This window comes from Ursus americanus, chromosome 24 (assembly GCF_024610735.1).
Source record: "Ursus americanus isolate L20-20 chromosome 24, mUrsAme1.1.p, whole genome shotgun sequence".
Taxonomy (NCBI): domain Eukaryota; kingdom Metazoa; phylum Chordata; class Mammalia; order Carnivora; family Ursidae; genus Ursus; species Ursus americanus.
This window is the reverse complement of record NC_142150.1, coordinates 45715622-45731534: the sequence shown is the minus strand read 5'-3', so window position 1 is coordinate 45731534 and position 15913 is coordinate 45715622. Positions and strand designations below refer to the sequence as shown.

Sequence of the window (15913 nt, the reverse complement as noted above, 5' to 3'; positions counted from 1 at the left end):
GCGGGAGGCCGACCCCGAGCTGGGAGGCTCCTGTGGGCGAACCAGCCTGAGCTCCGGCTGCAGGGACCGCCTGCTCAGAAGTCGTCCTCGATTCTTCTCGCTTCCACCAAGGCCGCCTGGCCTCCAGCGGAGCTTCCCTCTCTGCGAGTTGGGACACAGACGGCCCGGCCCCACCGGCCACCGAGCCTGTCGAGCTGGGATGACACGTTCGAACGTGAGGCTGGGGCGGTGGTGCAAGGGGAGCCCAGGGGCCTGACCCCAGCTAGGGGGTCGAGGAGCAGGGGGCCCCCGGGGCCTCACTGCACCCCCAGGCATGAGGGAGGTCGCCAGCCCCCCACCAGCCTGGAGAGCAGGCCTCCCCGGAGCCGTCTGCTCGGGCAGTGACTGGGGGGGCAGTGCCGCGGCCCCTCACCCGGCCAGGGGACTGGACGGCATCTGTCACCCACTCTCAGGGCCCGGCTGGTGGGTAGATGGGAACGTCCGTCCCCATGGTGACAGAACAAGTCCCATGGCCTCTCCTGCTTGGTCTGCAGAATGGCAACCCCAGACAGCTGGCAGGTGGGGCTGGTTCTTGGGGGAAAGTGGCCCAGTGCCTCCTGAGTCGTCCCCAAACCCGTGACGACCTTGCATGGGTGAGGCAGCACCCACGGCAGCTGGCCTGTCCAGGCTCTCCACCCCCAGGCAGGGGGCTTCTACCTCCTCACAGGGCCCTCATGGGAATTCGGGGTGGCTGGCCCGTTGGGGAGAGGCTGCAGGGGGCCCCAAGCACCGATGACTTCAGGCAGGTGGGCCACAGACCTGCATGGGGGTGGGGATCCATGTCACACCCACAGGGAAATAGGGTCTGACCTGGGGGCACCGTGGGTCTCCCTGGGTCCCTTGGCCCCCGGATTGTGGCACCCACCCTGGATGAGGGGACGCTGGGGAGGAAGCAGCCATGTTTTCCCACCTAGAGTTTCCCATGTGGCCCTTTGAGGACCGTGCTTGGGCTCAGCACTGGACCTTGATTCCAAGGTGAAGGCAGGCCCTGGCCTCGGGGAGATGGCCGAGGAGGTGGGGAGGGGTTCCCTGTGCTGGGATGAGTCCCACTGCCTTGTCAGGAGGCTGGACAGGCCAGGGAGACACAGGTCGGGTCCAGATGGAGGTGTGGAGGGCTTGGGGTGCCTCATACAGGGTCAGGGGTCAGGTCAGGAGGGACATCTGTGTCACAGGCAGCCTGGGGGTCCTGAGACAGGTCTGGGCAGGCCTTGGGCCTGCAGGGGTGGCAGGCTGGCGTGCCGGGCCCAGACCAGGCCAGGGGCTCTCCACCCCTCTGTGCCGCGCCCTCCTCCCCACCTACCCCTGCGCCGTCTCCTCCATCTTGAGCCCATTGAATGCCACTCTGTCATATAGGTCCTTCCATGACATTTCCACAGACCTGAGAGGCTCTTCTCATTTTGGCCCCCATCACTGCCCCAGGAGGTGGACACCACCAGGACCCCCACTTTGTAGATGAGGACACTTGGGCGTGGGAAGGTTTGAGTGGCCCACCGGGTCCCGGCCCCAGGTGTTTGGTGATGCTCTATCTTGTTGTCCTGTGGGGGAGTGGGGGCTTTCAGGGGCCTGCCCCTCTGTCCCTGCCCAGAGATCCCCTCAGGCATCAGGGCCCCCTTCCCTGTCCTCCCGGTGACTGACTTGGGGCCTGCCCACAGGCTGTGTGGAGCAGGGAGCAGACCCTGTTAGGGCCACCTCGGGGAGCCAGGGCCTCAGGCAGGAAGCAGAGGGGTCCAGGGCCAAGGTTGTGGGGCTACCCGTTTGGGGGCCCGTGAGGCAGCAGGGCTCCCCATGGCTGGGGGGCAGACAGGCAGGCGGGGTACGCTCCCCGCCCCTGTACAGGCCTCCTGCCCCCGTGCGGGGCTGCATCGTGGGGCCTGTCCCAAGGTGGGGCAGCCCCGGCAGGGTGGGGCTGGTGTCCCATGGGGTGGGCGGCAAGTGTGCACAGAGGGCCCCAGCTGTGCCCAGCACATGTCACCGGGAGGCCCAGGAGCCCTCGCCACGGGTGCGCGGCTGGGAGCAGCTGGCCACAGGCAGTCCGCAGACAAAGGGTGCTTTGAGCAGACTGCACGCCTGCTCCGTGCTCTCCGTCCAGCTGACTGTCCTGGGAACGCCGAGGCCAGCTCCCTCTGTGGCTTATCGGGTCCCTTTTGGAGGTACAACAGCTGGGCTGGCCCTGAAGCCCGCCGTCCGGGCTCTGTGCTGGAGGGACCGCACCCCCCTGCCCCGCTGTGGGGACACCTCCTGGCTCCGGGCTGGCCCCCAGGTTTTCCAGGCTTGTGGGGGGAGAAGGGGAAGACCCTCACGCTGGTCACCCATGCCCCTGCACTGGTGGGTGGCCTGGTTTGGTCCCCATGACCCCCCCCTCCCTTCCAGGTCTCTGGGCCCCCTTCTCTGTCCAGCGAAATCCTGTTTGCCCTGGAAAGTTCGGGCATCCTTTTCCCTGAGGAGGCCTTTGGGGGGACCAGGAGCTCCTGCAAAGCATTCCCCAGGCCACATCGCCTGCGTGCAGGGTGGTGGCGGTGCCTTTGTCCTTGGCCCCAATTCCTGCTTTCTCATCCCCCACCCAAGAAGCCACAGGCCCATCCCCCCCACAGTCCCCTCCCCCCCACCGTCCCCTCCACCCCCAGAGTCCCCCCACAGTCCCCTCCCCCCCACAGTCCCTTCCACCCCCAGAACCCCCCCACAGTCCCCTCCCCCCCATAGTCCCCCCACGGTCCCCCCCACAGTCCCCTCCCCCCCACAGTCCCCTCCCACCCACAGTCCCCTCCCACCCATAGTCCCTGGCACTTAATCTTTTGTGGCTGGTCGTCCACCTTTCTTTAAAATTTTTCACGTAAAGATAATGGAGCAGTAACATCACAGAACCCGGGATGGGGTAACAGGGTCTGTGAGGCCGCCTTTGCTGTTTAGCAAAAGAACAAATATTTTCCATCCAAGAAGTCGGGATGTGGGCTCAGCGAATCTGAGCGGGTCTAACCTTCAGGCTGAACTGCTATCTGTCACATGGGAGCAGTTCGCGGTGGGGACGCTCTCCGTGCTTCTAAATCATGTGACGCTGGCAGCGCGGGGCCCCAGAACGCACGGGCTTTGGACGATCTTCCCGCCGAGGAGGATTCACGGGCTGATAAAGAGGGAACCGTAGATAAGGCGCCCAGCGACCTTCATCCTTCTCTGGGAGCTGTGGGTCCACAGGGTTACGAAACGCTTGAGTCATCGCCAACCTTTCCCCCTTGTGCGCTCACGGGAGAAACCAGATAAGCACCTGCTTTTCGAAGCCTTTATCTCCACCACTGGGATTTGTAGATCTGCTGTCACAACACCGTTACCCCAAACACTGAGGGCAGGTGCGGACGGAGCGCGGGCCATGCCCCCTTCTGTGACTTGCAGCTTTTTTTCCTTAGTCGACTCGGACCTGGTGTCTGTCAGCAAAACAGCAAGATTCCAAGCGAGGGCCTCCCGGTGCCGTCCTGGGGGCATGCGCCTGGCCTGGGGCACGTCCGCATCGGGACCCAGAGCCTTCCAGGGAGCCATGCACGCCCCGGGCCACACCACGATGAAACGGGGCGAGGGGAGTTATAGGGACCCCCGCTCACGGCCACCGCCCCAGGCTGGCCCTCTGCACCTTGCTTCCCGTACGGTCCCCGCAGAAGGGGACGCGGCAAGGTGCCTAGCCCGGGGCAGCACATTGCTCGGCTCCGCTCCCTTCACAGGGAGCAGTGGCTATGAAGGTGGGCACGCGGGGCGCTAGGACGGCGGGGCAGTGACTCTCCCAGCTGCAGGCGGGGGACACTCAGGGCCCATCTTTCCACCCCACAGGGCTGCCCTGGGGTCGAGCGCAGGGCCTGGGTGGGTGTGCGGGGCCCCGGGGCGTGCGTGTCTGTGTTGTGGTAAACACACATGTTCACCGTTCCCAGGGACACACTCAGGTGCACCCACCACACCCCTGTAGTTCCAGAGCCCCCGTCCCCCGAAGGAAAGCCCCTTAACCATGGGCAGCTGCCCTCCATTCCTCCCCCCCAGCCCCTCACACCCACTAATCTCTCGTTTTACGGAGTTGTGGGAAGTGCACATACCGTACGATTTATCAGAACTGTGTCTCGGGGCACAGCTCAGGGCACGAAGGACATTCACGTTGTGCAACCGTCCCCACCGCCCGTCTCCAGAACTTTCCATCTTCCCAAACAGAGGCTCTGTCCCCGTGATGAGACCCTGACCCCCAGCCCCACCCCCAGCCCTGGGGCCCGCTGCGCCACTTTCTTTTTTAAGAAATTCTGTTCATTTAACCTGAAAAAACAAAGCAGGGCACTCGTTTCTCTCCCCTCCCGGCCCCAGCGGCCCCCCCAGCAACCACAGAGACCACGAGCTTAGTGTCACGTGTATGTTTACAGCCCACGTGCAAGTGAGAGCTGGTGACTTATGCCACTTACCACCATGCCCGCACGCCCGTCCACGCTGTGGACGGCAGGGAGGTATTGCACCGCGTGCGCCACACCCCGTCCTCACGCGCTCACCCGTCCGTGGACCGCTGGGCTCTGCTCGCGGACGGTGCTCAGTCATGCCGCCGTGCGTGCGGGGTGCCAGGCATCTTCTGGATTCGTGGTTTTGGATCTTTGGGGTGAATACCCAGTGGTGTGATTGCTGGGTCGTGGACCATAGGGCGGCTCTCCTTCTGAGGACCCTCCGTGCTGCTGCAGAGCGGCCGTACCCGCCTGCGTTCCCACCGGCCGTGTAAGAGGAAGGGTCCCCTCTCTCTGCACCCTCGCCAACACCTGGCTTTGTGCGTGTGTTTGACTCCAGCCAACCTGGCCCGTGTGAGGTGCCGTCTCATCGCGGCTTTGAGCTGTATCCCTGACGACGAGTGACGTGGGCCATCTTTTCCTGTGTCTGCTGATCACTTGTACGTCTTCTCCGGAGAAACATCTACTCAGATTCTTCACCTATATTTTAATTGGGTTCTTGCTTTGGAACCGTGTTCTTAAAAATCATTCTAAGTAACACAAACAACACCTCTGTGAGCCCCCCCCCCTCCCGCCCTGCCACCAGCAAGACCCACAGGAAGAGCCCAGGATTGGCCTGGACTGAGATTCTGGGGATGACCCGGGTGGGGGGGGGACTAGTCAGATGCTCGGTTCCCCAGTGCCCCCGTGAAGCCGACCACAGCCGGGAAGCGGCCTTCCTTTGTCTGTGTGACAGTGGCCGGGGTAGGAAGGGTCCCTTTGTCCGTCCGGTTTGACTGTGGTCTCAGTGAGATCCTGGTCACGAGCGCAGCTTCTCTCCTTGTGTCTTCAGGGCAGAGCTCAGGGCCGCGCTCTCACCACCCCAGCCTCCTGGCCTGCATCCTTGACCCGGGTGCACACCCAGGGTCATGCCGGCACCACGCGGAGCTGGCCGAGAGGGCCTCCGGGCTGGCTCTGTCATCGCTGCCGGAGTCAAGTGGCTTCCACTGTGTGGTGCATAGGGCTCCCGGGGCGGGGCTGAGATGGACTGAGAAGGGCATGAGGACCCGGAGTGGGGTCGTGGGGGGGGGGGCACCAGGAGCATCCCAGGCACAGAGCACTGGGGAGCTGGGGTCGGGGCAACACCTTGGGTACAGGGATGCCTTGGGTTAGCGGAAGGCTCTCAGGATAGGCAGGGGGCCACACACCCTGACCTTACTGTGTGGACAGTGAGGAGGGATTGCAGTGGCTTGAGCAGAGGGCCTGGGGGAGGTAACAGCTGTTGGCAGGCTCTGGGGGGAGCTTGAGGCCCCTTTAGTTCACCTTTGGGCTTGCTTAGGGCCTGGTATGCAGAGACAGATGACCCTTGGGCCTGCTCCTGCCAAGGTGGGGACAACTCAGGGCACAGAGGGTGGCCAGGTGGGGGGGTCACCCTTCCTGGGCCTGGGCCTCTGAGGCTGGAAGCTGGCCTTCCTCAGGCTAGAACCAGGAAGAGGGGGCCCTGCCCTCTTGTGAGTCTGCTGTGGACTGGGTGCTGTCCCTGAATTAGAGGTGGCACCACAGATGTTGGGGGGTCCGCCCTCCTGCAGGCCCCCTACCACCCCCGGCCCCCAGTCTCCACAAGTGGATGGTCAAGCCCTGTGCAGCCTCCAGCCTGGGGCGGCTAAGGCACCGCCTGTGAAAACATCCCAGGGCCCCTGCTGGCCTGGAGCTGTGGCCTAGCCCGTCCAGCCCTCCCGAGCCCGGGTCAGTGGACAGGTGGCTTCAAGAGAGCAGCAGGCCAGGCTGGCCGAGAAATCTGCTCCTGGGAGTGCGTGAGCCGCAGGGAGCCCCCGGAGGTCCCGGCAAGCAGCCCTGAGGTCTGAGGCCCTGGCTGTGGCCTTGACCCTGAGTGCCACCCCCCCAGCACTCGAGGCTGCTGGTGGCGGAGGTCATTTTGTCTCTGAGTGAACATCCATCCTCGCTGTCTCAGGCCTCCGGACAGTAAAGGGCTCTTTCCTGTCCTTCCCAGCGTGCCGGCAGCGTGGTGTCCGTGAGCTCGGCCCCGCCTGGGTCTGGGCCTCGCTCGGACACCGCGAGCGCCCCATGCAGCCAGCCTGCCGCCAGCCGGGCCTCATGCTGCCGTCCAGACTCAACAGGATTTGAGGATTAGTGTTGTCTTAAATTATTCCTACACCTGAGCCCTGCAGAGGGGAGTCCGAGTTCTCGGCCCTCCGGCCCTGGGAGGACAGGGGTTGCTCTGAGCTGCGGACCAGGCTCTCCCGACGTGTGAGAGCAAGATAATTCGAAGGGTGGGGGAGACACAGCCATTCCTAATAGTACTTATTTTGAGGTGTTTTTAATAAGACGTGTCTAGTATTTAAATCTACTTAGGACACAACTGAAGAGAGTATTTAAATCACCAGCACATACACCAAAATAAGAACAGAAACCACAAGGTGACGAGCCGGCTGGTAAGTGGGCAAGCGGGGCTGGGGTGGAGGCTCAAAGGAACGGCTCCTTTGGGGACACCTGGTGGCCAGGTGAGCCCTCGTCCACGAAGATGCCAGTGTCCTCCGCTTTGGGAACACGGAGGGTGGCAGCTCTGTGGCCCTTCTCATGGTGGCCAAACACTGGACCCCAGACCGCCCCCTCCATTCCCCGTGAGCACCTCACTGACCACAGGCTCACCGCGTGCCCCCACCCGGCAGGGCCAGGTTCTCGGGGAACACCGCTCTCGGCCTGCTCATTGGTTTGTTCACGCATTGTGTTCATTCACGCAGGAGATCCACGTGGCCCTGGGGCTGAGGAGGGGCTGGGCGGCGATCGGGGCCCCGGCCCTGGTGGGATCGGTCAGCGGGCTCCCCTGGCGGGAGGACAGAGATGGGGCAGGAGTCCCCCGCCAGGGCCAGACTCCAGGGGCCGGCGGGAGGCCAGTGTGGCCTCTTCCCTCAGCAGCGCCCTCGGGGTGGGTCCGTGCTGAACCAAGTGTCAGAGTCTCTTTCCTTTAAAAGGCTGAGTGATGTTCCCTTGTATGCGTGAACCCCATTCTGTTCAGGGTTCCTTGAGATTCCACGGGAATTTAAGATAAGTTGGAGAAGAAGTCATCGGGGTTTTGGGAGAGATGGTGTCGCATCTGTCGGTCACTCTGGGTGGTGGTGGCCTCTCTGCCTCGTGCGGTCCAGGAACACCGGGCACGTCTGCCCTTGTGCGTCTCCTTCGGTTTCTCGGCACAGTATTTTCCAGTTTATTTAGGCCTCCTTAGTTAACTCACAAATGTTTTATTCGTTGTTGGTGGGAAGAGCACAACTGATGTGTGCTTGCTGACTTTGTACCCAGGCTTGCGGAGTTCTGGGAGGATCTGACAGGTGCGTGTGCATGTGCGTGTGCATGTGTGTGCGGAATCTATGGAGTCTTCCACGCATAAGGTCGTATCCCCTGTGAGCAGAGGTTGTCTTACTTTTCCTTTCCAATCTGGACGCCTTTTTTCTCTTCTCCTCGTCTGCTTGCTCCGGCTGGGGCGTGGAGCCGGGGTCGCACGGGTGGCAGGGATGAGCGTTCTTGCCTCGTTCCCGCTCGTGGAGGAAACACATCCCGTCTTACCTGTCCTGCCGTCACTGGCGTGCTGCTCCCTGGGGGGTTTTCAGATGCGGCATGTCTCACGCACAGGTGGTCTCCTTGTAGTCCTGACTTGTCCGCTGTTTTCAACACAAGGCGGTGTGGCATTTTGTCACACACTTTTTCGCATCCACGGAGGTCACACGTGTCTTTCCCCCCTTCGTTTTGTGAATGCCCTGTGTTCTATTGATCGATTTTCTGATGCCGAACCATCCCTGCATTCCAAACGTAGATCCCGCGTGGTCCTAGTGTGGGATCTCTCTAACACGCCCCGCCCTGGAAGCGGCTCGGATTCCGGTCTGGGCCCCTCTGTTCTTCCAGGAGCTTCCTCTGGCTTTGGCATCGGGGGAATGCTGGCCTCATGGGACGAGTTAGAAAGTGTTCCTCCTCTTCAGGTTTGGGGAAAATTTTGAGAAAGATTGGAATTAGTTCTTCTCTGAATGCTTGGTAGAGTTCCCCGGTGAAGCCTCAGGTCCACAGCTTCTCTCTGATGGGAGAGTTTTGATCTCTGGGTCAGTCCCCTTGCTATAGGTCTGTTAAGGGCTCCTTCTGCTCCTGCGTCATCTTGGTAGATTTGTCTGTAGGAACCTGTCCACTTCAACTGGGTTGTCTGGTTTCCCTTTGAACTTGGCTCTTGCACCGTCTGTCCTCGTTTGTCCACCCATCCACCTGGCCGCCCTGCGTCCACTGCCTGTCCGTCCCCCATAGCCTGGACGTGAGCACCCGGTGCTCTGGCTTCCCCTCCTCTAGGTAGCCTGACTGCAGCCTGACATGGGGAACAGTCCTTGCCAGGGCCCTGGCTGTGGAAGGAGCCTGCAGCGACCCCCCCGCTTGTGCCCACACCCCACTGCCCTAAGCGCTCTTGCATCTGGGCCCCAGCAAAGGCTGCCAAGTGTCTCTGCATACTGTGTCCTTGGTGGCATGGTGGTTGTGAAGTGAAAGAGGGACCATCCCACAAGGATGGATGTTCCCCAACGCCCAAATTAGGGAGTCTGGCCTGAGCTCCGGGGGCTCAGTGGTTCACATGGGGGCTGGCTGGAGAATGTGGGCCCCGGGGCACCATGTGTCTCAGGGCCAGGCGAGAACACGAGATGTCCGTGCCGGTGGACCAGGTGGTAGGCCCCATCCACCCTGCCGAGCAGGGCCCAGGCCAGCTGCTCTTGGGGGCGTCTCTTGTGGAGGCCCCCCGCTCACTCCCCTCTGCCCTGCAGGAGATTGTCCTGGTGGTGTTCTTCGGGACGGAGTACGTGGTCCGCCTCTGGTCGGCAGGCTGCCGCAGCAAGTACGTGGGCATCTGGGGGAGGCTGCGCTTTGCCCGGAAGCCCATCTCCATCATCGGTGAGTCCTGCTTGCCCCCAGGGGAGCTTCACCCCCTGGGCTGGGCACCCTCCCCAGGAAGGGGGATCCTGCAGGGTGGGTCCCCATCATGAGCCCCAGCAGGCAGAGTCCTCCTGAGGCCATGGGGTGGACCCCCTGAGCCCTGCAGCGTAGGACGCAGCCTCAGACGCCGCTCGCACAGCCAGGCTTGGTCGTGCTCAGCACAGCGTGGTGGGGGGGGTGGGGATCTGCTGCTCCAGCGGCCTGGGAGTGGGGCTGGGAGGTGGGCCAGGTGGGCCTGGGTGTGCCTGAGACAGAAGGCTGGTCTTCCCATCCGAGTGGCCCTGTCCTTCTGACCGCCAGGCTCCTTCCCCTGAGCCAGCGGCCTGGCTGGTGACGTGCCACCCCTTCCCCCAGACCTCATCGTGGTCCTGGCCTCCATGGTTGTCCTCTGCGTGGGCTCCAAAGGGCAGGTGTTTGCCACCTCAGCCATCAGGTACACCTGGGCTACAAGCCGTCCCAGCTGGGGTGCGAGAGCCCGGGGCAGCGTGCTGGGGGAGGGGCACAGGTCGGGGCCCACACTGAGTTAGGCTGCCTGCTGGGAGACCCAGCAAGGACACGTCCAGGACTTGGGCTGTGACCTAACCTTTTGGGGACCTCAGTTTGCTCATCTGTGCGCTGGGGTGATCCTAGGGCCTCCCCAGAAGCTGGTGTGCAGGTCTGGCTGGGCCCCACCCCTGTGTCTGAGGAGGGGGCAGGTGGGAGGGCCGGGGGCGAGCTGGGGGCAGGGCCACAGAGGCGTCTCCCCCGCAGGGGCATCCGCTTCCTCCAGATCCTGAGGATGCTGCACGTGGACCGTCAGGGCGGTACCTGGAGGCTGCTCGGCTCCGTGGTCTTCATCCACCGCCAGGTGGGTGGTCTGCGTGGGGCGCCGGGGACGAGGGGGGAAGCGCAGGGTGCGACGTCTGCCGGGCAGGCCATGCGGCCATGCTCCCTCCAGCTGGGAGATGGGAAGCCAGGGCAGAGAGAGGGCAGGAGTGTGGGACGAGGAAGAGGCTGGCAGAAGCTCAGAGATCTAAATGCCACAGATGCGAACCGTCCCACGAGGGTGAGGCACGTCGCCACAGTTCTCGGGGCAGAGCCGTGGCACCGGCCAGCGGGGAGAGGGGTGAAGGTGCACCGTCCTGAAGCCCAGTGCAGGCATGGGAGCCAGGCGGGAACTCACGGAGAACCGTCGGCGGAACCCGGGGCTAGTGCGGCCCCGCCCATGACGTCTGCCGGGAGCATCGTGCCGGAGCCCGGAGCCCGGAGCCCGGAGCCCGGGGACGCCAGGAGCGCTACGCTGACGCGCCCTCTGCCTGCTCTGCCCCCAGGAGCTCATCACCACCTTGTATATCGGCTTCCTGGGCCTCATCTTCTCCTCCTACTTCGTGTACCTGGCAGAGAAGGACGCCGTGAACGAGTCGGGCCAAGTGGAGTTTGGCAGCTACGCGGATGCCCTGTGGTGGGGGGTGGTAAGTGGGGACAGGTGCCCTGGGCAGTGGTGGGGCCGAGGACGCTGGGTTCTGGAGCCCCATGGTGGACCCTTTATGCTCCGCGGATGCTGTTGGGAGTTTCTCGATGTCTTGGAGCTGGTGTGACAGGCGTTTGACGGGGCGATGGGGCATGTGCAGGCGCTGGGAGCTCCTGGCCGCCCCCAGCTGGGCCCTGCATGGCCGACCCAGGGCGCCAGCCGTCTTTGCCATGGCCGCGTGGGGAGGGTGGGGCCTGGCGGGGGCCTGCCTGTCCCGGAGGGTCTGTGCTGGCCCCAGGGGCATCCCTGTGCCGAGAAGCATGACGTCAAATAGCGAACAACCCAGGAGATGACAGGCGGGGGTCCTTGCGAGAAAGGAAGAGCGCTCCCCTGTTCTGGCTGTGCACCAAGCCTGCAGATGCCATAGCTGGGTCCTGCCCGGAGACGTGCGGGTTCCCCCCTGGGGCCCCGAGGCTCCCCTGGCTGTGGAGATGGGCTCCTTAAGCACAGAACGGTGGGGCCCAGCACCCAGTGCCCCGGCTTTACTCGCAAGCATGGGCTGGGTGGCTCGGGCTCCCTGAGCTGCCAGTCTGCGGGAGAGGTGAACGTAAGGTGGGGGGGTTCCCAGTAGGCCAGGCTTGCGGGGATGGGAGACATTGCTCTGAGGATCACTCATTGCTGTGGACAGCCAGGCACGGCCTCCGCCAGCCACCCGTGCCCCGAGTCCTGCCCGTGTCCTTGGCGTGTGTGCCCGTGGAGCAACTGTTCAGGGCATGAAGGGTGCCCTTAGCACACCCTCCACCCATGACTGGGCCTCATTCTGGACCTTTAAGCGCAGGGTGGCTGCTAGCTTCACCACCCCTGGGGGTCAGGACCCAGCCTAGGAACAGCATGAGCAAGGCCCTGCCGCAGCCCGGGATGGGTGCCTGCTGTGGGGCGGCACAGCGGTGTGGGCCACAGGCCAGGCCCTCACACTCCCCACCGTTCCCGTGGGGACAGTGCCGTCCCCCTTCAGAGTGCTCTGGGGTGCAAACAGCCAGCGCTCCAGGAGGGTCTAGAACAGAGCCGGGAACAGTGGGGCCAGGAGCGGCATAGCCGGTGACAGCTGGTGAACAGTGGCTCCCGTTACAGGCTGAGCGTGGCTGAGCAGGGAGCCCCGTAGAGCTTGGGGTGGGGCAACTGATGTCCGGGCTCGTTAGGGTGAGGGGCTGCCTGGGACGGGAGCAGGTCCTGGGCTGCATGAGCTGTGGTGAGGCCTTGGGGGCAGCACAGGGTCTGAGGGGCATTGGGCAGGGGGCAATGGCCATGTCTGTCCCCAGTCTTTTCCCTTCCAGAAGAAGTGGGCCTTGCTCTCTCCTGGGGCTCCCCACGCTCCTCCAGAAAGGAGGCCCGACCCAGTTTGTCCAGGTGGTGGGAAGCCTCGCTGTGACCCCCCCCACGTGGCACATGCCCCTGTTGTGTCTGTGTCTCGCGCCTGTGAAGCCAAGCACACAGGGAGGGCCCAGGTGTTGGCGAGCCTGCGTGCTTTCTGGAAGCTTCCAGTGTGCCAGGCTGCTTGAGGAAGGGAAGGACATGCTGCCCAGCTCTGGTGTGGGGAAGGCCTCAGTTCCGGCCTCTGTGCGCCCCTGTCGGCCAGGTGTGGCAGGCCCTGGCAGGTCAGGATGGGAGGGCTCAGCCCCTGGCAGGGAGCTCAGCCGGTGGTGGGTGGAGGGGCCGAGTCCTGGTGACGGGCCCGTGTGGGGACAGGCTGCCCAGAACCAGGAGGAAGTGTGTGGGTGATCGCCTGAGGCCCGGCTGATAAGCGGTGCCCAGCCTTGGCGCTGCCCTCCCTGTCTCCCTGGGCCGCTCCAGGAGCGGCGGGCGGCCGAGGCTGCTCCCCTGCCCCCAGCCCTCGGCAGAGCAGTGCCCCCACTCCCACACCTGTGCAAACATCCGCCCGCCAGCCGGGAAAACGGCCCCTTTGTGCCCAGCTTGGCACCGGTGCCCCAGCCCTCGCCGTCAGCTGCAGCCCCAGCCTCGGCCACCGCGGGCCCTGGCCTGGCCATTGTTCCTGCCAGGCCCTGCGCCTCTGGGCCGCCCCGGGCCCCCCGCCCCCCGGGGCTCTGGGGCAAACGGCTCCCATTCATAGCCGCGGCTGCCCCGCAGCTGTCCGGGCAGGAGCGGCCCCCAAGGCTTGAGTTATGGGCTGTGTTCCTGGCGCGTCTCGGACAAACAGAGCTCAAGAAATGCAAGACGGGGCTGGCCCTGATTGGGGCTTTTAAGCTAGTTTGGTGATTTGCAACTGCGCCCAGCCACTGCTCCCTGCCCGTTCCCCGTATCCCGGCTCCGTTTACCTCTCGTGGGAGGGGGCACTGGTCCCGAGGTTCCCTGTCTGGGGCAGACAGATGAGGGGGTGCTGCCCTGGGACACCCAAGGATGGGGGGGCAATGAAGGCTGCATGCCGGGCCATTCCTGGTCTCCACACTGGGTCCCCCCGGGCTTTACCTGCACTCCCCACGCCCTTCACCCCACAGGCCTGGGCTGGGGGGGGGCAGCCAGAAGTCAGACCGGCTTCCCAGAGATGTGCAGGACAGACCCGAAAATAGGGCGTCTGGGCCACCGGGAGGTGAGAAGGGCCATCCCCTGCATGGGGAGCTGGTACGCAGATGCCCTCGAGCCTGTCTGGGCTGGGGGTGCCCCGGGGTGGCCCTAGGTGTCCTCAGCATCTGGGCTCAGCCATGTTTGTTGTATGGATGAATAAGTGAGTTCGAGAGCTGCAGCACTGGGCACAGTGGGGGCATCCGTTGAAGTCCCACAGACGGAGGCACTTCAGACAAGAACGACGCATTCTCTCGCAGTTCTGGAGACCAGAAGTCCGAGATGAAAGCATGGGCAGGGCCGCGCTCCCTCCGGAGGCTCCAGGGGAGGGCTCTTCCTGCCTCTTCCAGCTTTTCCGGGGCTTTGGGCATCCCTGGCTTTGTGGCCACATCTTCTGTCTCTTATAAGGACACTTGTCTTTGGTTTAGAGCCTGCCCGGGTAGACCGGGATGATCTCCACATGAGATCTCCCCGTAACACCTCGACAGAGGCCCTGTTTCCAAATAAGCTCATATTCTGAGGGTCTGAGCGGACATGAAACTTGGGGGGACACTATTCAGCCCAGGATGGCGATGTCCTGGCCAGACTTCACGAGAAGCCCCCCCTTCTCAAGTCTCAGTTCTAGGTCGCCTAGCAAGGGTGTCCGCTCAGTGGCTGAGTGTCTCCTCCTGTCCCCCCAACCCAGGTGGGGACGCCCGACGCTGGCGTGAGGGCTCACCGCCCCCCCCCCCCAAGTGTGGCGCCCCATGCCTGGCTGCTGAGGTGTGTGGGGAGGATTTAAGACTTTTTTCTTCGCCCTTGGAACAAAATGTGTTTGTTTGTGTTAAAGTTTGAGTGGAGGGAAAAGCCGTTTTTGCAAACACGGGCTCCTCTGTTTAGCGCCCGGGGGTCTCTCAAATCAGGAGGCCGCTGGGCTGTTTACCCCCTGCATCTAAATTTAGTCTTTAGAGCGAACACGCTGGAAGCCTTTCCCTGCATTTCAGCCGCCATTTAGAGTAGAGCTTGATTCCTGTTCACCCTCTCCTCAGCCGGTGGCTCTAGAAGGGTCTAGCCTCCAGGGCTGGCCGGCCTCCTGGCTGGTGAGGTCAGCTGGGTCTGGGGGCTGAGTGAGGTCCTGGGTGAGGACAGGACCCCCCAGACATGCACATGGAAGCCTGTCGGCACCGCCGAGAGCACGGGGGCAGTGTCAGGACCTCATCTGAAGCCCGGGAGTGGCAGGCCAGTCCCCCACCCCAGCACTCAGACACCCCCCCCCCCCCCGCCCCGTTCCAGGGCTTTCTCCGCCTGGAGCTGTCTGCAAGGCCTGCGAGTGCTGTGTGGCTGAGAGCCAAGGTCCGCAGGAGCCCAGGCTTGGGCCTGTAGACCGTCAGTGTGGGGCAGGACTGGGGGCTCTGGGAGCCTGGCCGAGAGCGTGCCCGGAGGAAGGGCCCTTGCAGTAGGTTTTGCAGGATGTAGGAGCCCAAAAGCTGAGTGCGTTGTCTCACACATCCTGCCCAGGGGCTGATACCTGGGGGGGAGGGGGGTTCTTCTATGACTTGGCAGGCCCAGGGAGGGTAGGAGGCAGGGTTGATTTCTTCTGGGCTGGGGGTTCAGCTCATGTCAGTGAGCGTAAGAACTTTCCAGCTTCCGTCCCGTAGAAAGAAACACGGTCAGCATCAGGAAACACTGTGAGACAGGAATCCGTATGACACTGTGGCCAGGAGCGTGGGGGTGGAGCCCGGTGAGGAACCCCATCCCGGCTCCGCCACCCACTGCCTGCGTGGCCCGCACAGGTTACCTGACCTCTCTGGGCCCATTTGTAAACTGGGTATGAAACAAGGACCCACGCCCACAAATCGATGGAGAAGTAAAGTCAGCAAGGACATGGAAGCCTGGACCCCAGGCGCCCAGAGAGAGGCAGCAAAGGCTGGCTGTAAATCGTGCGGGGGCCCTTGCCGGCCATAGGTCTCTGGCCGTTTCCTAAAGCCAGACACTTGTGTCTCACCCATAGCAGGCTGACTCACACTAAAGTGTTTACGGCTGCCATAGTCCAATCACACCCCTGAGCCCTTCTGGTTTTGAGAGTCTTGCTCTGCCCCTGACCAGCTCCCCACTTCCAGCACCTTCCTCACAGAGTGGCCCCTGTGGTACATGTGTTTTGGCCCCTGCTGAACCACAAGGACCTCGTGTTTCTGAGCCCCATCCTGAGGGCCCAGGCAAGGCCAGCCACAGGGAAGGGGCTTCTGGGTGACTCATCAGGCAGGGTGGTGGAGACGAGGGGCAGACCACAGCATCCACCTGCAGGGATGTCAACTCAGCAGCACCGTTGAACTGGCTCTGGGGCCAGTGAGCACGTGGTCGGTCCACTCCTCAGTCTCCCCATCTGTACAATGGGGAGGCCTCGGGCTGGCGTGGGGCTCGCCGAGGGGCTCACCGAGGGGACGGCAGGCCCAGGAAG

General features: G+C 63.4%; 1 protein-coding gene across 3 annotated transcripts in view; it reads left to right on the top strand.

Moving 5' to 3' along the window:
• Positions 1 to 15913, top strand: part of KCNQ1 (potassium voltage-gated channel subfamily Q member 1) — a 322363-nt gene that overhangs the window by 71290 nt on the left and 235160 nt on the right. For all 3 annotated transcript variants that reach the window (XM_045770689.2, XM_045770690.2, XM_045770691.2), the window contains exons 3-6: positions 9281 to 9407; positions 9804 to 9882; positions 10200 to 10296; positions 10760 to 10900. In XM_045770689.2, coding sequence (XP_045626645.2) covers positions 9281 to 9407; positions 9804 to 9882; positions 10200 to 10296; positions 10760 to 10900 — 444 coding nt within the window. The remainder of the gene's footprint in view (positions 1 to 9280; positions 9408 to 9803; positions 9883 to 10199; positions 10297 to 10759; positions 10901 to 15913) is intronic.